Source organism: Athene cunicularia (genome assembly GCF_003259725.1).
Source record: "Athene cunicularia isolate RWA chromosome 10 unlocalized genomic scaffold, athCun1 chr10_part1, whole genome shotgun sequence".
NCBI classification, from domain to species: Eukaryota; Metazoa; Chordata; class Aves; order Strigiformes; family Strigidae; genus Athene; species Athene cunicularia.
This window is the reverse complement of record NW_020799112.1, coordinates 6,117,532-6,139,372: the sequence shown is the minus strand read 5'-3', so window position 1 is coordinate 6,139,372 and position 21,841 is coordinate 6,117,532. Positions and strand designations below refer to the sequence as shown.

The 21,841-nt window shown below is 37.5% G+C and overlaps 1 protein-coding gene across 10 annotated transcripts in view; it reads right to left on the bottom strand.

Annotated features, from left to right (window-relative positions):
* The window catches only part of TRPM1 (transient receptor potential cation channel subfamily M member 1), a 109,750-nt gene that overhangs the window by 44,928 nt on the left and 42,981 nt on the right, over positions 1-21,841 (bottom strand). For all 10 annotated transcript variants that reach the window (XM_026855686.1, XM_026855678.1, XM_026855680.1 and 7 more), the window contains 4 exons: positions 4,617-4,696; positions 3,607-3,802; positions 2,198-2,411; positions 377-501 (listed from right to left, as the gene is read on the bottom strand). In XM_026855686.1, the coding sequence (XP_026711487.1) occupies positions 377-501; positions 2,198-2,411; positions 3,607-3,802; positions 4,617-4,696 (615 nt within the window). The remainder of the gene's footprint in view (positions 1-376; positions 502-2,197; positions 2,412-3,606; positions 3,803-4,616; positions 4,697-21,841) is intronic.

Below are 21,841 nucleotides of genomic sequence, written 5' to 3'. Positions count from 1 at the left end.
CTGCATTAGAAAAATATATTCTCATTTGGAGTTCCTAGTAATTAATACACCATTGCAGAGTACTCATCTACAATAAATGCCAGTCTTGTACACATAAAGGCCCTTACGTGATTTACAGAAGTCTCAGCTTGCCATACTGATTAGGACCTAAAATTGTCACCACAGAGAGCTGTCTGCTATTGAAAGCATGGAAACCTCACTAGCTCATTATTTACTCTGAGGTCATATATGACAATCTGACAAATATATTTAAACGTCAGCTTTTCTTCAATAAATCATTCCATTTCAGCTCTTAGGCATGCTTTAGAAACAGTGAAAATATTCATAGTCCGAAACTATGAGCAGCTAATACACAGTAGTTTCCTTAAAGACTTACATCTTTTCCTATCAGATCTTCCTTGTTTTCTACAATGCCCCACGGTGCGATTCCTATGGCACATATTCGTCCTCTGGATTTGGAAGAATGATCTTTCAAGGCATCTCCCACATGACGAATGACACCTGTAGGTACAATTAATTTAATACATTCTTGGTACTTTTGAGAGATCATTAAATAACAGAATTTTCTTCTTGTCTCTCATGGAGCTACCTGCTTTTCTGGATTGCTTTCACTATTAAACTGTTAACTCTATAATAGAACATGCAATGCAGACAAACCCATGCTTTTTTTTTTTTTTGGTAACAGTTGCATGTAAATCCTATTGCCTTTTCACATGCTTATTCCAAATTCAGTGAAATCTTTGAAAGACTTTAGCCAGTTACTTAACTTGCCACAGTGAACAATTGCCTGGAATTATATTATTCATTGTACACAATGCTAAACACACATTTTTTCACTTAAAAATTATTCTAAATAGTAATCATCACCTTCCCTCAAAGACTTTAGACCTTTGTTGTAAAATGAAAGTCAAAGGAATTCTTATCTTACATAGTTTTCTGAGAAATAACTTGATATAAAGGCTTATTTCAACCAAATAAAGATTTTGTTATAGAAATATTATAATGAAAGTTTGCATTTGATTGTTTTTTGAGGATCACTCAGAATTGGTATTAACATAGATGAAATGATTTAGAAACCAACCGATCTCAAAATGTAGCAATATATAGGGAATCCTCAAAACAGCTATTTTTCAACATGTCTTTCAAATTTCAGGCATCTATCAGACACCATTTTTGTGACAGAATCCAGGAACGGTGCCAAAAACCTCCTGGTGGACTTAAGTGCAGTTGCTGTGCAACTGATGTTTTAGATACAGTCAAAAAGAAAACACAGAAACATAAAACTGTTTCAGCTGGCCAGGGGGCCAGAAGAAACTGCAAACAGGAGATTGCAATGTCTTCCAGTAGAGACATTTACAACTGATTTCAGGTCTGTGGTTCCAAATTACTAATTTACATTTATTCATTTAAGAACAAATACCTTATATAATTACAAGACAGAGGTGTGCATGCGTGGTGGTGGCTGATCCCATGGAGACAGTGACTCAGGGACATGGCATTTAAGGTGGATTATAAACTGATCACTAACTCTCAGAAAGATCACACAGCCTAAAGGCTAACAGTCTGGGGCTGCATCAACAGGGAAGTGTCAAATGGAAGCGAAAAGCTGTTTTACTTCAGGGATTAAAAGCTTCATCAAGCACTGTCTCAAAAATTGCAGCGTTCAACATTCAAGAGGGCTGTTAAAAAACTAGAGAGTTCAAAGCAGAGGTGCGATAATGACTGAAGGACTGGAAAACATGCTTAGTGTGAGAGTTTTATGGAACTCTGCCTGTGCAGTTTGACAGAAGTGCTGTGTTTGAAAACATGCTCAGGAAACATACTTTTAGTAACAGAAAAATCTTTGTACAAAAAGAAGAAAAAAAAGAAGCTAAAGCTAGGCAAATTTGCAGTAGGAGATTTCTTAACTACAAGGGTAACCAACCACTGAAAAAAATGTAACTAGTGATAGATTCCTTGCTACCTGAAACCAAGGTTTTTCAGAGGAAACACTGAGTAATGCAAATCGACATTGACCCGGGAAAATCGTGGGGTCTGGGCTGGGTAGGAGATTAACACAAATGATTACAATGCTCCTTTTTTGGTCTAGTGGCTAATGACTCACTCATGTAGATTTAAATGTTCTGCCTGTGGGAAAGATTAGTGAATGAACATCACTGAATTCTTAAGTAAACTAAAAGTGCTGGTAATTGCTTACCTGTACTAACACCTCCAGTGAAAATCCAAGCTCCTGTGGTCATGGCAGCCTTTATCAGACCTTTTCCAAATACTTGCTTTAATTTAGGTTGCATTTCAAAGTTCTGGAGGCCTCCATGGACAGAGATTAAGAGTTTGGGCAGTTCCAGCTGCCAGTCTTTCACCATTAGATGCAGCAGAGAATCTGGTTTAGTGTCATATGACACGCGGATATACTGCAAAGAGCAATGTGTAATATTACTCCATCTGCCCTGTAAATTGTCTACTGACTGAGCAAAGAATGCTTATATTAATCCTTCCATCTTAAAGACTTTTACAATTTTTAAGCAACATATTATTAAATTTCTCTGATGCTTATGAGTAGAAAAAACAAGTTGAAACCTTTCACTTTGCTATTGAGAATGTACCATCCACTTAATGAATTTTAAAAGCACCACTTTCTTCATCTGCAAGACTGACTACAATCAAGTGATCCTAAGATCTTATTACAAACCTGCATTGTTGGAAGCCACCTATTTAAAAGGACTAGAAGGTGTTTTTTGTTGTTCCTAAAACCTCTGGTTTGACTGCCAAAGAGAAGCAAAGACCTTCACAAGAAATAGAAGGATTATGTTACATTTCATCCCATTCACTCTTGATGTACATACTTCTGCCTCTGAGGCAGTGATTTGCATTCTTCTCAGTTTAGTTCCACCACTGTGATTTCTTTTCAAGCTACTAGTCTATCAAAGAAAACTATGAAATAAACTTGTGTTTCTTTCTGCTGTAAAAACAAACCACCACTAATAAAACCCACCAACCTCTCCCATACATTTTGGAAAAGTTTTTGCAGTGTGGTTGTCTCAAGTGGCAGTCTCAGCAGAGAGATAAGAAAACAAATGGACAAAGAAACAAATCTAGGTTTGGATTTGTTCAAAGGGGAGGCAAAACAAAAAGAGATTTTTTGCAGACCTTGCTGTTACTTCTACTGGTGAGAAAACTCAACAACCCATTTTCCAGCTCTGTCAGGCCTCCAGCTTTCAGGAAGCAAGATTAATTTCTATCTTCATTAGACTTCAAACCTTAGCAAAAAAATCTGTATCCATGATGGGTAATTTGACCCACAAATCTAATAAAAACAGATGGAATCTTGGGCATTAATACATGCAGCTGCCGCCTTAGCTGGTATTTACTAACAGTAACTTTCATGAAAGTGTTACATCAAGATATTATAAAGTGCTTCCTAAGCAGGGATTACTTTTCTCTTACCTTTTCTCTCTCTTTTTGAGCATTTTATCCACACCTTTCTGAGACAACAAAGAGACCTCCTTTGATTTCAATGGATTATGCACTGAGTGAGATGGAATCCTGACACATACGTATGAAGCTAACACACCAGATGAATACCTTAGAGCAGCCTGTGCTCCTTACCATGGCCTTATTTGAATGTCCTCCTCCCTGGAATTCGAGGTTTCCATAGGCATCAGTTGGATATGTTTGGGTGTGTTTGCTGATGGACCACTTCTCTGGCTGAGCTTCCACTTGCTTTGTTTCTTCTCCATCTTTATTAGCTGTTATACTTGGAGGAGGTGGAATATGTTGGTTAATGAGCTGGCCACAGCAGCACCTGTAAGTTAAAATTTGAAGCAACTCTGATTACAGCATCTTTAATATCTTTAATATTGGATGTTGATTACAAAAAAAAAAAAAAAGTAAGAATAAATCAGAAATTAGATTTTCAACTGACCACGTCTTGCTCTACATGAATCATAGAAACACCTCTTCTAGGTCTTATCTGTTGTATTTTCATATGTACATATGCCAGAATTATCACCTCATGGGTGTTTCTTAACAAGCAAAGATTAAAAATTTCAATTCTGTTATCCACTGGAAAGCTGTTCTAGGCTAAAGGACAGTGAAGGAGGAAGAACACAGAACAGGAGCAGTGACCATCTGTTTCTTAATCAGAGGTGACAGCTAGCATGTGACATAAACTATTATATGATCCAAACAAGCTGGACCACAATTTAGCTAGCCCATGCAGTAGCAGTAATATTAATACTCAGACTAATTCCAGGCCTCCTGTACAGTATTGTTATTGGTAGTGCCAATGGTACTACAGTGGCACTTGGTTCACAGTGCAGGTTATTGCACCCTTGCTTTCAGAATTCTGTATGAATTTATGCTCTACTTTGCAAAGCTAGGAACTAACAGCTCACTGCCTCTCCTGCTGCCCAGCCTTATCTTCACATGGCCCATGGCTCTGTTGACTCTGTACAGATCTGAGTGAAAGCATGTCTTGCAGTTTTGTTTCCCTGTCATCTCCCTTTAAGGGCAGTGAGTAAACTGAGTCTCGGATTCACAGGTCTAAATCCAAAACTAGTCTAGTTCCTTCAGTATTAATGTCTTCTGTCAGCTAAAACAAAAATTTCAAATGTTACCTGCTAATGTCTTTGTTGTTGGCAATTACATAGATGCACTCTCTTTTTGAAAAGGTCTTCTCTATCCAAGCCTTTTGACCCTGAAAAGGGAGAAAAAATAATAAATATTTATGTAAAATATTTGTGTGGCAGATGTAGTAACATTTGCCTTCTATTTTCAGCTACTGTTTTTGAAAAGAAGCACTGAATTAATTAAATCACTTTTAAACACCATATACATCTACTCATGAAGCAAGTAGGTGATGTGAGTTTTCCATGACTTGGATAAAATTCAAACCTTGAATGCATGTAAAAATCTTTATATGCAAAGATGCTGGTCTTGAAGTTACAATGTTTATGTGAAGATCCACCAAAAAATGCAGCTGCTTCTTCCTATTTTAGTAAACAGTAAACGGACTCAAAGTAGTATAGAAAACCAGCATAAATTGTGACATAAATAAATAGTATTTACTCCAAATAATACTTTAATATTGTTCTCTGTATGTAGAAATTACTTCCCAAAAACTTTCCCTCCTTAACAATCTTCTCAAAATATTTTTTTTCCTGTTGTAAATCAAGTTCCAGTCATTCCTGAGGCACCTTACTCTTAACAAGACATGTCTCAGGAGGAAGCATTCCTTCAATTGTAAGAACATTTGACAGAAAAAGAACAAACTCTTCACAGGTATGGTGTATCTGTGAAACAGGAGAACAACCTTGAAGACAAAGTAAAATTGTGTGGGCCTATTACACTGTGTTTGCAAACCATAAATTGGATGAAGCTAACAGACATTTTAAGAACAACGATGTGTAGGCAATATAGAACAAAATCATAGATCGGTGCAATGTGGTTAGAAAGTCTGTGGCAGCAGTGTAGTCTGGTTGAGTTTGGGAACACTGAAGGGAATGAGTTCAAAAACAGCTGCATGCCAGAGTTGCCTAGTTTACTTGCAGACCCCAGGCCTTCTCTGTCCCTGCAACCATCAATAAGGCAAAGTATCATCATGATTACAATAATAAACCAACACTTAGTGGTGAATTTTTAAAAGTGAGCTCAAAAGCAGCGTTTTCATTTTAAAGGAAGGAAAAATTTAAAAAACACTCACGATTCGATGACACTGAAAATTTTGCCTTGCTGATGAAAGCTGCTTCTTCTGAGTCTGAATTAGGGAATTGTGTCTTAATTCATTTTTCAAGTAGCAAGCAAATGTCATATGTTTTGCTTTAGTTTCCTCTGTAGAAATGAAATGAAATTTTTGCAGAGACAAAAGCTAAAAATGAGACAAGAACTTTCAGGGTGCCTTCAACAAAAAATAAATGGCCTTTTATAGAGAAAGAACTAAAAACCTTGCCGATTTCCAGATTTTAAAAAGTCAACTGCAGATTTCTGTCAGATGAAGACTCTGTCAGCCTGTCTGGTAATAGCTTCGAGACTGGACCAGCCCCCTAAGAGCTGCAGAGGCTACAGCACGATGAATAGAGGGTGTGGTAGCTCATCTTTTTTTCTTGTGTGAGGCAAGAGCTGTCTCTGAAGTTCCTTTGTTTGTTGACTTGTTAGTTCCTGTCTGGCTTCTTCGTTTCCTCCATTATGCCTGAAATAATGGGAGGCTACTTGAAGTTCTGTCACTGCAAATAATTGCAAGCAAATTGCAAACCCAAGCTTTTACTTCATGAGAAAGCTGTCCATAATCTGTCCAGGTATGCAGACAGTTACCTCTTTCGGGTGCCTCTGATCTAGAATGCCTTGACAGTCTGGGGTGTGGGAGATCCTGAACTGCTCTCCACCCCGATATACTCACTGATTTACCAAGGCAGAACCACCTCATTTCATTTTAAAAGTTGCTGTTTGAGAGCTCATAGCACCACAGAGCAAGAAAGAGTTGGGAACTCATTAGACAAAACTTCATGTAGCTTACAAAGTTACTTCCTGAATGACAAGGTATGTATTTCAGGCATTTAGCATAAAGAGCTTGGTTAGATAGCAAATTTTGAAGGAAGAGAGTATTAAGTTTAATATCTCAAGTCTGTGTGACTTGGTCAGCTTCTCTGTCTTGACGCCATACATTCCTTCTTCAAATGAACCTAAAAAGCCTTTGTTCCCTAAAATATTTAAAAAGTTCTTTTTATACACTTTCAGGCAAGGCTTTTACAAGATGACAAGTTCTAGCAATAGTATTATTAGAAACAGAATTCAGAAAATGTTTTAGTTTTGTAACATCAGAGTCTAGTTATTGAGGTGCAGTTCGAGAAAAGTACAGTACAGGAGAAAACACTCAAGACAGATCCATGAGGCTCTGTGGTACGCAGAGGTGGGTGGTTACATCAAATACCATTTACCTGTTCAGAACCAGATTTTGCTAATTCACAGGTGTTTAGGCTGTTCAAAATATTCAGAGAGAAAAAAATAGTCTATTTGATTGGAATTACACTAGTTTTAAAAATTAATCCAAACCCAATGTTGTTACTTGTGCTTATACACATCATACTACATTGTGACCTTTAATGTTATAAAACGAGCTTAACAGGAACCTGTTACAGAGGTAACATCATTTATCTACTTTTTAAATGATATATTTTCATTTTTAATTCTTTTTAATTCCTTTAGGTTTTATTAATATTTCATATGTTTTATACATTTATTTTTTTTCCCCAAGTAAAATTGTAGACTTCTGTCTGGTCTCTGATAACTCCTTGACTGAGTGACACAAATGCCCAAAATCAATCCCACAGTGCAGGAAACACTTCAAAATATAAATGGCAACAGATGCTGCACATTTAACTGTTCTGTAGAGAATACTGGAAAATGCAAGCTAGAAATATCAAACCAGCTTGGATTTCTACACCATGTCATTGAGTACTGCTTTACTTTATTTCTCGTAGCTTATACCAAAGAACAGTTTCTTTTGCTAGTTTGTATGCTTCATGTATAAACAGTTAATTAATCGCTGGATTAAGACACAAACTTAATATCTGTGTTTGGAAGGAAGCTTTTGTTTCTTGGTATCTAAAATGAGCTCCACAATACAGCTGAGCTCTCAGCTGTGCAGTCGTTCCTAAAACCCCTCTGATAGGAGGTCTATTATCTACTGCTACATTGAAAACAACCTTACATACTCACACCTAAAAACTCTGTTAGAGATCAACCACTATAGGCACTACAGTTGGACAACACATTATGCTCTACTGGCTTATTTTTCTGTGCTAATGAGAGGAAGGCAAAAGCAGGCATTACAGACCAGGGAAATAAAACCTCAGCACATTTGGTCAGCCTTTGAAGTTTCACTGCTTTTGTCTATTTAATCTGCTTAACCAAAGCTCCATTATAATCCAGTGCAAATACTTGAGCAGAAACATTTGCTGCCAGAAAACAGGCACTTTCCCCGCTTATTTTATACAGATTCTGTACATTTCTCTCTCCGGTTTGAAATTTATTTGGTTTCTTGAGGAAAAATATAAGTACACATACTGCCTCTTGTGAGTTTGTAAAAAGTAAGCGCTTTTTAACAGCCTTGGAATGGATGAATTGTCAAAGGACTATGACAGATCAGCTACAGTTTTCAGACTCACAGCCAGTGGAAGTATTAGGCTGACAGGCAAATAGTTGCTGCCAGCAAGATTATGGCACTAAAACACACTGCACATTTTCCATTCAACTCTAAGAAACACAGAAAAAAGCAAGATCCCAACTTGCTGATAGTAGTGAAGTCTGAACCTGCTTATTATTGCAAATCCTTAATGTACTAATCAGAATCTGATTTTGAAAAAACACATTTCAGATGTTCAGTGGCATGTTTGTTGTCCTTTATGAAAACTGGCAACAGGTCTCCTAAACTATGATAAAAACAAAACTACTGTTAATTCTTGGTATTCAACCTAGAAGTCAATATGTTGCTGAGAAGTAGTATTAATACTGGATATATGTTATTCCACTGTATGGATTTGTTAGATCTCTGGCATTAAAGAAGGTATCCTGCTGCTGAAAGTCTTTCTACAGAAAATAATGGAAATCAGTGTTGTTGGTTTGTATATCATGAGTTAACAACACCAAGACCCTAAACAAACAGTCATTTTTCTAATATAACCATTAATAAACACAAGAACTAATTCTACAAAGACCAGTTGTCCTTTGACTATCACAACCAAACTACACTATTTGCCTAGAAATGTGCATATCTAGGGGCTGCAGACATGCAGTAACTGAAGAGAAAATTTTCTCTCACCACAAGACAATTTCAGTTTGCTGCTAAATTAACATTAAATTTTATGTATTTCACTTCATATATAACCAACCATTTGATAAACAAGTACTGGGCCTGAATTTCAGGCTGTACCAAAACAGAGTCTACATCCCTCTTCCACTGCAGCTTCATGGAAGGGCAGCAGGTGGGGACTGGATCAATGCATCTCTGGTGAAAAGCCAGAGTGGAAATCAACACAGGTGAGCAAAGCCTCTGGAAACATCATACTGCAAACTCTTACACACTATTGTGCCACGAAAGCTGTGTGTTATTGTCATACACCTCTGCAGGACAGCAGTAGTATTTAGTATATGTGAAAGGTCATAATGATAAAACTACCACCAAAGGAAGTGAAATAATTTGGGGGGTGAAAAGGAGGGCGGGGATGAGAGTCGTAGTGTCATTGGAGCATATCCAAAGCCCAAATTCAGCCAGACCTAAAGCCAATGTAGTCAGTCATCTCAACTGCCATGATCTCCAAAGAGAGATACTCCATGCGACTGGGACACATGTCTCTGCTGGATGGCTTAGTGTGCTTGACTTGCTCATAGGATGGGATGGGGCTTCAGCCTTATCTTGCAACTAGAGAGCACCCACTGTCGGACAGCTCTTTGGCACCTGGGGCCCTACGAAAGCGCACACGCTCCCCAGCTGCTGCACTCCAGTGAGGCTTTGCTTTGTACCAGGCACAGCTGGTCAACAGACGTGGGCATGAAAACAGCAGTGCTTGGTGCACGGAGCCAGGTACAGGGATCAGCCTCGGCAGACAGTGCCTGGCACACAGATGCAATGGGGGAGTAGGCACGGAACCAAATGAATGTATGCCATGCATAATACAGGGCTTGACAAAGCTGTTCAGGCTAAATCAAGCACAGAATAATACAAAAATGGAGTTGGCTGGGCAGCAGGCCTCACATCTGTGGAATAATACGAAATACTTTTACCAACATCTTGTTAAGATGTGGATTGATTATTGTAATTTATGGAAACAGTCATCTGTAACTCTGTTCACATCATCGTACCAACATTTCTTGGTTACGCTCCTTTAGCTTGCAGTATGCTGCAAAAGGTGCTATCACCAGGGAAGTCAAATCTCAACTGTGTTACTCAATTACTTAATCAGCATACTCTACAGAATTAAACTGGGATATTTATGCCAGATTTGAGCAAAGAGATGTTTGCTTTGATGAGATTGTGAGAGAAAGAAGTAATCTGGAGGTGGAACACCACACTGTGTAAACAAGTGCACAGACTTTTGTAAATGCCATGTAGGTAATTGCATTCGGTTGCTGTTACTTGAGAGGAAACAAGTAAGAACTCTGCCCAATAAACAACTGGCAGAAATAAGAAAACAATGCATTTTATCATCAGAATCCTTGATATCTTGAACTTAAAAACAGATACTAGAGATTTCTATTTTGTGCTGCCTTTAAATGCGACCTCCCAATTACACTATCCATCATGCTGCTTCACTTTGAAAGGAAGAGTTTTTCCAAGTGCCCAATTAATCAATCTTTCAGGTGATTAGTTCAACCCAGAACAACTGTGCTCCCAGTAATAGTGTTCTTGCTTGGAGAAAAATGCTCCAAACTATGTGACAAATGTCAATAGCCAATTTTGTCGCCTCTCATGAACTGGTAAGATTTTACTGAAACATTGTTCATTGCTAAGAAATACCAGGCACAAAACCATAATGCTATTTTAAATGTGTTATGTCACTAGGGAGCCAGAGCCATGAACAATGTCCCCAACTACAGAACAGAGAGACTGTGAATCTAAATTTCCAAACCCTTAGTTTGCATAAGTTACATCAAAGAACAGTTTTGGCAATTGTTAAAATATGAAGTACAAAACTATTCAACAGAAAGGGGATCTCTTATATTGTTTACTAATAACTATAGCATCAAGAAGTTGTAAGATTTTTTTTCAATACAGTATTATTTCCTCAAAACGATTCTTATTCTCATCCCACTGTATTTTTCATATGGTTCAATTTGAACCCATGATCTTGTAGCAACTGTGTCAGGGAACCAATTGCTCTGTGGTTGAGATTAGCACACAGACAGGCAGGATGGCAGAGACAGTAAGCAATGTTGTTATTTCAAATTGAGGCCAGACATCACTCCTGCTGATGATGTGGAAACTCTAAGTAGTGCTACGCTGCACACAGAGCTGTAATGAGCTTTCATGCCTTCATTATGTTGTGTGCTGCTGGCCTGCTGGTGAGGCACGCAGCAAACATCAGCTGAAACAAGATGAGTAATTTCTCTCCACATTCACTAACTTAGGGACACAGTCTACAAAAGGAAGTACCAAGATCTCTTTTCAAAGTTAACACAATTGTGCTGCATCTCTTCGAGATACACTGCTATCCCCCAGAGGCTTAGAGATGTTCACATCCACAGACCGGGCTTGCTCTGACATGGTTGGATATACCCAGCTCCAACACAACGTGCATGGAGGCACATTAGTAAAGTGTGGTGGATGAGCTCAGACACCCTCCTGAGAGGCAGGCACAGCTGCTTGGGCACAGCTCAGCATTAATGTAACTATGTACTAACACAACTAAAATAAAGCAACTAAACAACCGTTTAGGGCATACTGCAGGACAGCTTGGCTCAGTGCTTGCCTGCAAAGAACATACCTTGTGTAGCTGCGTGGTGGAGAAATTTTTTTTTTGCATGGAACACAAAGAAACTCAGTGACAGGTTACACACCACATCTACCACTCTTCAAGGTAAAAAAAGCCATTCCTGCAACAGCTCAGTCCCATCCCTTACTGTATCAAATTTCAGGGAAGAGATATTCTAAGAAATGTTAAGAATAATGTATAATCTCCATTTGTTACCTATTCCAGTTCTGTTACTACCTTGCCAAATCCTCCTCTTGCCCTCAGTCCTTCTGTTCTAGATGCTAGGGAGATGAGGAACACAAATACATATCTGTACTTAGCCTCCTTTCTGAGATCTGTTTTGGATTTTTTTCCCTCCCCAAACCTTCAGCCTGCACATGCTCCATATAGCCAGTTTTACTCCAAGATTTTAATGAGTGGCAGAGTTATAGCAAACACAAACCAAGATGTTATAATGGAAGGAGCTGAAAAACTTTATCTATGGGTAGTGAAGTCACACCTGCCTACAAATAACTATTCTCAAGAGGCCCAGTATAGCAGAATGGAAGAGCAGGGATAAACAGCAAGCAGCCTCTAACATGATGCTAGCAAAGTAGCCTGGTAATTACTAATTTCTTCTATGTCTGTGAGATAATTTGCTAATAATTCTTATTTTAATATCTGCTATCTAGCTCTGACAAAGCTCAGGAATTATTTTTGCACTGTAACAATTACCTGCCCTTTCTATCATAAAGACTTTGATAGATAGGGTTTTAAAGGAAGTCAGGATGCTTCCAGATGATATGCATGTGTGATATTTCTCTTAAACTACTCTTAACTATGAGCTTTTAATACAGGCTATTCTGACCTGAAATAGAAAAATGCTACTACAATGAAAACCCATGTGATTCAACACCCTCAACAGAAGATCTTCCTTTGTGAAATTCATCAATACTTATGAAATCATAACCAACATAACAAGGTACTTCCCTCATTACAAAACTAAGCCTGTGAATAGTTCTAACTAAAACTACCCCCATGATTAATTCTCCTGGTTATTTGCATTTTAGAAAATGGTGTCAAGAGATGTTAATTATGCATGCAAAAAAAAGACTAACCTGCACTTAATGAAGCAGATGCAAAAAACTTTGAACTGGACTAGAATATTGCTTCTATCTGAGAGAGATCTGGGTCATCCAAGTTCACATTATGAAGAATAATGGCTATTAGAGCAGAAATTATCAAAAATGTGCTGTTTGGAAAATAAGTTAAAAATATAAGCACTTGTTTGATGTAACAAATTATGAGTTACTAGTTCAGACATAACTTCTATAAAACTTCTGATAAGCCATTTAAACATGCTGACTTTTCATCCATGATGTAATAAGATGGTTTGAGACCTTATAATCTTTTTTTTTTTTTTTTTTTAAGGAACAGGGCAAACCATGAAGGAAAAACATTTTAAGAGAATAACTACATGTTGTGTGAGATATTACTTATCTATGAGAGTTTGTTCTAAATGTAGTTCTAATTTGTACTACTTGAAGTTCAGAATTCACTAAACAGGTAGGCTTGGAGAATTTCGTGTACTGACATTTTCAAAATGTGATGAAAGAAAGCCACTATTTAAGGCATACTGCTAGCATGTTAATAAAACACACTTTAAAATTACTACAAAGTAGAATTTCTATATTTGCAATATAATGCAATATATGTATATGTCAGAATTCTCTAAAATCTGGAGATGCTGAACAAATTCACATTTTGAGAAAAGATAACATAAATATTTACTTTTCTGCTTTCTGTAAATGTGCACTCTTTTTGCAAATATATGTGTAAAATACTAGTTAGCCAATCTGACTCTTAAGAAATTAACATTACTTTACAGTACATACATTTTTTCCTGAAAGCAAGATTCTCCAAGTAGAATTCTGTTAAACAGTTTGAGCGGTTGAAAATTTGCAGCTTGCTGTGGCTAATTTTACACTCAGTAAAGCAATTATTTTCCAGGCATTAGTTAATATATAAGCTTTAACAGAATATGCCACAATCAGCCGCATTTTATACCCTGCTGCTTTCTATAATTAAAAAAAAATGAAAGTATTTCCAGCTAATTTGTTGGGCTGCAGGGTTGGCACATTATTATATCTTAAAATCTTTTAGAAATCCAATGAAGCATTGGAAATCAAGGGTTAAATTATTTGCTGGAGACACTAAATATTATTAAAACATTTATTAAAACACCATATTTTATATATACTTGAGAGTTGTCAACATTTATTGGAAACCTGAAAACTTTAGTACTTCAGGACTGAAATAATTAAAAGGGTGACGGCAATGGGAAATTTCAAATGAGTTTATAGATAAAAACTTTTTAGAAACTTTGGTCAATCTTTTCAGTCCCTACGCATATAAAACCCTTGAAGATGTGAGTGAAAAGAGTAAGTGCCACAGAACCAGAAAACAGTATTTCCAGCAATATTCCTGGACTTTTTTACATGGTGTGCAACACATTGTTCTCTAAAAAGAGAGAATAATACTTCTAGCTTCAACAGATCATAATACAGTCCAGGAAACAGCATGTAGGGAATACTCTGCCTATACTGCTATACAGTATAATTTACAGTTGTCAAATATTACATATAACTCATTAACATATTTGACTTTAAAATATTAGCTGCAGTCTACCGTTTGAATTAAAATGGTAGTGGGGAAAAATTATTATAAAGGTTTCAGTTTACTGGATTTAATCTGTTATCAAAAATGGGGATGAAAAATTTTAAAGCCTGAATTAGGGGAGTTAGGGGAAACTTGAACAGGCCAGAAGCTGTGTTCATGGCTGTCTCTGGCTTGGTAGGGGAGTACTCTGAGATGTCCCTCCTCAAGACCCCAGCTGCATTACACCAGAAGGTGTAGGAATGACAGAAGAGTGTAAAGGAGCATCATTCTTTGGAGCTGTGACTCAAAGAGCTAGAGGGTAGGTAACAAGGGCCAAAACTGAGCTTCCTTGGCTTCCCAATCATTTGAAAGATTAGTACATGAATACTCAGGGATGACATGTAGGTTGGATCTTGGTGAGGGAGTTCTCATAGAGACTTCTCATCTCAGAGCCCAAGATGCTTTATGGCAGAAATGCATTACTTCAAATGACAACAGCAGCATTGTTGATGTAAATGTGATGGGGCTGCTGATGTTTGATTTAAGTCTTCCACTGGGGAAACCCCCTTTACTGACAACCCTCACTGGGGTAAGGAAAATCACCCTAAATTATGCCCCTTTATGTTCTAAGATTTCTATAATACCTCCCCTATTATCGGACCTTGATAAAGTCAATTGGAAACACACACAGAAAGAGGCTTGCTTATCAGAAGGCTTGTTGCCAAAAGCAAACTTCAGAAAGTATTACTCGCTAATTTGCAAAACTGAAAACAACCCCAAAACAAAGCAAAATCCCAACCTACAGAAAAAACAAAACAAAACAACACAACAAAACTCTCAGAACTCCATCCCCATTTGCTGCAGGGGTAGCTCTAAACTAGCGTTCAAAGGTGTAAGATATGTTTTCACCCAACCTCTCTTTGCCACCATTTCTACATCTTATTATAGTCATACCCAAGCAATGTTCTAATTTTTGTAATGTTTCAAGACACATTTTTGGACTTGAAAACTCATTTTGTCTTCTTGCAATTAGTACTTCAGGTTTCACGTCTTTTAAAATAAATGAGAAATCTAGAAAGTAGTCTAATCGGAATACTGTCATTTCAACTGAATTATCTTTCTCCAATCAATCGTAGGTCACTATACAGCTCTTCAGTGCAAATTTCAATTATGCGTATCGATGCTAAAAAAGGCAGCAAAGCAGAAGGTGATCAGGAATGAAACGAAACATAATTTAAAATCATGTCCTACCTGCTTGTCACTGGAAGTGTTTCAGAGTTTGGAAAGATGAATTACATCTAGAATAAATAAATTGTATTTAACTCTGAGCTTCTGTCCCATCTTTCTGTTTATTGTTCAGACTTCTCATTCATCTTACTGTTAGGACTTTCAGTCTCTCTGAAGTTCATGAGAATTCCCAAGGAGATGGGTTTCCACCACTTTAAGAAGAGAATCTCATATGATAAGCATGTGAGCAGCTTCTTTGTTCAAACCAATCTCATGACTCCCTTTGAAGGTAATCCTTTAGAAGTCTCATGACCCATCTCCCTGCCCAGAGGGTATTTTCATCTCATGGTGGAACAAGGCACAACAAATCTACTTTGATAGTGCCCAAATCTCCAATTTGTTAAACCTCCTTTCCTCTCTTCAAACAGTGGATGTACTTGCTGTAAAAGTGCCGGCACTGCAGAAAGGCTAAAGCAGGAGCTGAAACTTTTAATTTGAAGTATCCCCTCCCTTCTGCTAAAATATCAACGTTATTTGCATAATTGAGACAATTGGACATAATAGTCCTTTCAGGGGTCCTCATTAGATGTACAGCTCTACATTCTTTGAAAAGAAGAAAAAAGGAGGTCATACAGCATTAATTATATCTAATCCTTTTTAGAACAATTTGAAGTTGGGCAAAATGCTGTACTAAACCAGCTGAAGTTGTAAATAAGCCATTCATTTTGTAACTTTACATATCACATGCATTTTTATACCCTGTTGCTTTTGTCAATTTAATTGATTCCTTTGCTGCAAAGGGCTTCTTCTGCATCTTCTTGTATTTAAAAATTACCAATAGCAAAGGACACAGTGTGTTGCAAGTAGTTCTTTTTTCTGCTCTAACTTTCAAATATCTACCTTGTCTTGCTGTGCCAGGTGCCAACATAACACAATAGATGACATCTAGAATCACATCTAAGGATCACACTACCTAGAGCTAAAGATAGCCTAACTCCCTGCTTCTGCAGCATTGCACTGTGCAGGCAAGTAGCCTGCTAGACTCTAATCTTGTTTCACTGTTCATGTATATGATCTCCCATGTATTGAACATATACCCATTTGTGATTGGCAAAGAAATACTTTACAGACATCATTTCGACTTCTCTCCTGCCCTAAATGCCAAAGCATGCAGCTGAAATAGCTTGGTTTTAGAACCAGACCCTGCTCTTCCCAATGAGACAAAGTTCCTGCTGACTTCATGAGAAACAGCAATGGGGTATGGAAGAATTAGACATGCCTCTGGAAAACTACAATGCCAAACAGGTTTTGGTCTTTGTTTCTGTTTGAGGAAATGGTAAATTTTGAGGCAAGCAAGATACTAGTAAGACAGCACGAAGTCAAAGAAAAGTAAGCAACTACGTCAGTTGTGGGGCACAGCATTCTGTTAATAATGGAAATACAGAGCATTCCTTCATGTAGGGAAATTTTTACTTGAAGCCTTCATCCAAAGTTCACTAAATTTAATGAGAGACTTTCTGTCTAATGTATTCAGCAGACACTGAAACATATCACAGTGTACTCCACAGTTGTATAAATTTCTTTTTCTGTGCTTTCAAAATCACATTGCTAGTTCTGACCTCTGAAATCACATCAAGCTTAAGTTCCAGTTGTTGCAGAAGCTGTCTGATATTCTGTTCAAGCAAAGGGATTGTCTCAAAGCCACTACCCACCATTCTTGAAAGCTGAGCGTAGAAATGGAGGACTCACAATAAGGTAAACAGATGTTTCTTTTTCCAACGAAAACCAGATTTCTGACATAGTGGCCTTTATGGATGCCTCTGCTTTCTGGAACATGGTGTACTCTGTGAGCTAGAAGATACAGACTTACTGGACAAACTGCAAGAAATATTATCAAATATATAAGCCAGAAAATGTTTGTTTGTTTTTAAAAAAAGTGATTTGGGCATTTAACTCCTTTCTGAAAATGGAACTCAGACATGTAGTGTGGCATGTTTCTCTGGGTAGGTTCTCTACAGCAACATAAGTTAAAAAGGAATTAATTCCTTTTTGCTCATGAATGAGTTTTCCTCAGCCATCCCTTATGCAAGAATGCAGGTTGTATCTACAGTACCTGCATTTGGAAGACAGGACGTAGTTTAGGAATCAATATTGGGAAATCATGCCTCTGTGTTTTGTTCCTCTGTTTGTTAGCTCAAACTGCAATGATAGAAATGTACACCTGAGATAGAACAATATTTTAAAAAATTAAACACAAATTCTTCTCACTCTTCCCTTAACGGAAATTTCATAGGCATGCAAGCCTGCCAGCATATCCCTTCTACAACACCGTAACTGCTCTGGCACCTCAGGCTAAGTAATGAGACTGATGAAAGATAACCAAGCCATGTGCAGCTACCCAAAAGGAAAAAAATTGTAGCTGTCAAAGTGTTCTCTTTAAGGTGACCGAGATCAAAGTCCCCCTCTGCAAGCAGTAAGAACATTTCCCTCACTTGCTATTGCAAATAAAGAACAAGTTTTGAAAATTTTGAAAACCAAAAATTTCAGACTGGTTGTTTTAAGCAAAAGCAAAGCTTGTCAGGATGCCTACACTCTAATGAGAATGTTCTGAATAGTAGTTTAGATATCAGAAGATAGCATTCTATATAAAGATAGCATTCTATATATATATAAATACAATGATAAAATAATGATAATGATAATAATAATAATGATGTAGGAATTAAATAGCATGTTTCTAGGGTGGAGTGGGGCAGGAAGCAGCCATGTAAAAAGCAAAGGGACTTATACACATTGTGTGTAAAAGAAACCTTAGCCAAGTTGGCTAAAAACCTAATAAACATGCACTTCTGTTGTCAAGGGCAAACAACCTACTGTCTGCTGTGCTTACTGTCTGAAATGCCTATGACAAAATTCTGCATGGTAGGAGGAAGAAATCACTGGCATGTAATGCCAAATATATAATTCTGTCAAGTTCAGCCAAAGTGCTCATTCAGAGTTCAAAGGAATAACACACATGAGTGAAAAAAATTACATTCTCAGAGAAAATGCCACCACACAAAAGATAGTTTTCATGGATGTCTGCACTCATACTATGGGAAGGCTCACAGCACTTGGAGTTTGTTTTGTGACATGGCTTGATATAAATGCACTGTGAAGGAAAGGGATAAAGATATGCATCTCTCTGCTGCCCTCACTGTGACTGTCTCAGAAAAAAATTCCCTTGGTTTCCAATAGTACTCATACTTGCATGCTTGCAGGGAGTAAGCAGGAATGAAGAACTGATGAATTTGGTTTTAGCAAGTTAAACAATATCTTCACATACAATATAGAGGCATGTCTATGCCAAAAAAGAGCTTTATTTCCATACCTCACTATTAACACATGCCCTTATTACTCCCACCACCAAAATAAAATACACTCACTTCACTGATAGCAAACAACTTCTTTCTCTTCAAAAAGTAACATGTTGTTATGGCTTTATTACAACTGCTGCAAATCTAATACATGGGTAATGAGCTATATTTATGTATGATAATTGGAAACTCAGTAAATATAACTTTTTCCAAGTGATAAGTTTTCACTAGCATGTTTGAATGCTAGTGAGAGCTCACTTACTGAATGCAGCTAATAGCAGCCTTTTCTTAACAAAAAGATAAAATACATTATATTCTGATCTGATCTGATGCATTTCCTGGTCTCTCCCAAATGTGTCTCTGTCAGTGAAATCAATACAAAGACCGACAACATATAATTTCTTTTCAGATACTTACTGGTCTTGAAAATACTCCCCTAATAAAAGCAAATTAATTTGTCCAGCAGAAAGAAAATAATTTCCCTTCATTTTCTTCTGCACTGTTTATGTAGCATTCTCTAAGATTTAGCAAGCCAATGTCATGTAGAGCCTAGTGCATTCATATATCAAAAGTAAAATTTATGGATAGCAAATGTGGGAGCTGAACCATGAAATGCCAAAATGCAGTGCAAAAAGATGCAATATTTTAGGGTTTTTTCTGCAAAACTACAAGTAAAATTATACACAAGTAAGAACTGAGCTAGACTACATGCAAAATGCCTAGGAAATATATTGTAATCTTCCTCACAGTCATTATCAGACCAAATCCAAATTTGAAATGTCTCAGTTAACTGGGAAAATAAATAATGTAAAAATGGGAAGTCAAGTAAAAATGGGAAAGTCATAAAGAAATGAACAATCATTACAATGTGATATAATTAAGAAAATGTTGAAGAAAGGGTGGGGGAGGAACCACAAAAACTAGTACCAAAATCCCCTTGGGACCCAAATTTTAGCATTTGAGAGGAACCGAATGCTACTTACAAGCCAAGCCTGTTATCATAACCAAGATAAACTGCAGCTCAAAGAATCACTTATTTTTTCATAGCTGTATTAAATCTTGAACCAATGACTAGGAGTTCACAGAATGCAACACTACTGAGCTACTGAAACTTGTGATGAGCATTAATACAGATGTCATGGATATGGATGTCAAAACAGATAAGAAATGATGCAACAGCATCTTCCTGTGAGGAAAAATAAGCTAGCTGAGGCTCAGGCAGGAATGGCTAAAGATGAAAGGCTGGATTGCTTATGACAAGCTTGTTCACATGAAAACGGAATAGCGTTATTTATGCGTAACCACCCAAATAATACTGTTTTGTAGCAGCAAAATTCATGACCATTCACTGCAATGCTTTGATTGGCCACAGACTGAATGCATGAACTAGATTAAAAGTATCTCTGCCTCTGGTTATTTTCCTTTTTGCTTGGAGGCAGCAGTTAGCATTTGGTCCAGATATATATCTACCTGAGCACAAATGAAAGGCTTACATGAAATGATCTGGTAGGCTCAAACAAAGTACTGAAGTCAGTGAGAAAACACCCAAGGCAGAACAACATTCACACCAAAAGCGACTATAACTTTTGCTCAGGAGTCTTTTCCCCTTCCAAGCCCAAGGTCTCACTGCAACACAGACGGTGCTGGTGAGGTGGCTGTGGTACAGAGAAGGTACGGCTCTCACCTACCTTACTGCACTGTGGGCTAAACCAAAGCGCTGACTGTAGCCTCTCTAGAGCTCCAGTAAAACCTGGAGTTGCTTTTTAGGTTTTATGAACTCAAAGAAGAAATAGTTTGATAACAAAATGATCATAAATCTTCTTAATACCCGTGAAGAATTACTCAGGCATTCTAGGTGTTGAACAGCTAACATAAACAACAACTCAAAAGCCTTAAAGGACAATCAATTAGCAGTATAGTCCATGAACAGAAGTGGTAAGAAATCACTTAGTTCCCAATCTGGTTCCTATAAAGCAAGCTACATTTATTGAAATGTGATAATCTCTACACAAAATGGGTTTGGATGTTCAATGGAATTATCTGCCTACTTTGAAGTACAGGCTATTATCCCCAGTAAATTTATTACGACCTTAAGTAGGATCTGATGAAACCATCCAGTGCAGCAGCAGTAAAAAATACATTCACTCCCTCCTTTGTATAAAAATTCCCAATCTGCAATCCACTGAAAACATCGAGTTCCTGTAAAAAAATATATTGCTTCTTATGCAGGGAATGAGTGCTTTTAGGTGGACAGGATTGTAAAATAAATGTGATGGTTTCTTTCAACTTTGGTATATTATCACGGCAGTTCTCTGGATGATATACATGTCACTAAGTAAAGTAATTGCCTTCTTTACTGCCCAGGTTCATCTCTGAACTCATGTGCAGCATTCCTCTAGTTCTGTCAAGTGGTTAGAATTTGAGAGAGTATTTTTAAAACAGAACAAGGGAAAATCAACACAGCTTTTTTTAATCTGGTGCTAATGCAAGAAAGGCTGTTCCATCCTGTGAGAAGTGCGAGGGAAACGAGTTATTTTTGGCAAGATTTCACCCACTGATAAGTGTTTTTGTAATTCAGTCAAGTGCCATAAGTACTACTCCTCCCTCATGGAAACGCTTTTAAACTTCACATAGCAACAGTGGCAACTGTATGGTTCATAATTCTCCCTCCCCCATTTTCTTTGTGTTTGAAGAGGCTTTGTACAGAAAAACCAGCAACGAACTGTGTGTTCTGCTTAAGCACAACTGACATCAAAGATGAGCTCTAACAAAGAAGAAAGTGCTGATCACTCAGAGCAGCAACAAAGGGATACCACCCATGCTACCCCCTCCGCAGGGAAATGGGCGCTTGGATCCCTCTCCTACCTGGACTGCTCACATCTGGGTTTTAACACGAGGGCATTTGCTTAAATCATGGAACAGTTCAATAGAAATCTACTGTCATAAATGCAGGTCCTGCTGATCAATACATGGCTTAAGATAAATTAAAATCACAGTAAATTGCTGAAACAGTATGAGGTACTGCAGCTTTCAGCTTTGTCAAGCACATTATGTTCCCCTCAGTAATTAAAACAGAAATGCCAGCAAGCAGTAAATACTCTTGTTAGAGAGATTCTCAAGTTATTAATTCTTCTAAGAATTACTGGGGGGGGGGGG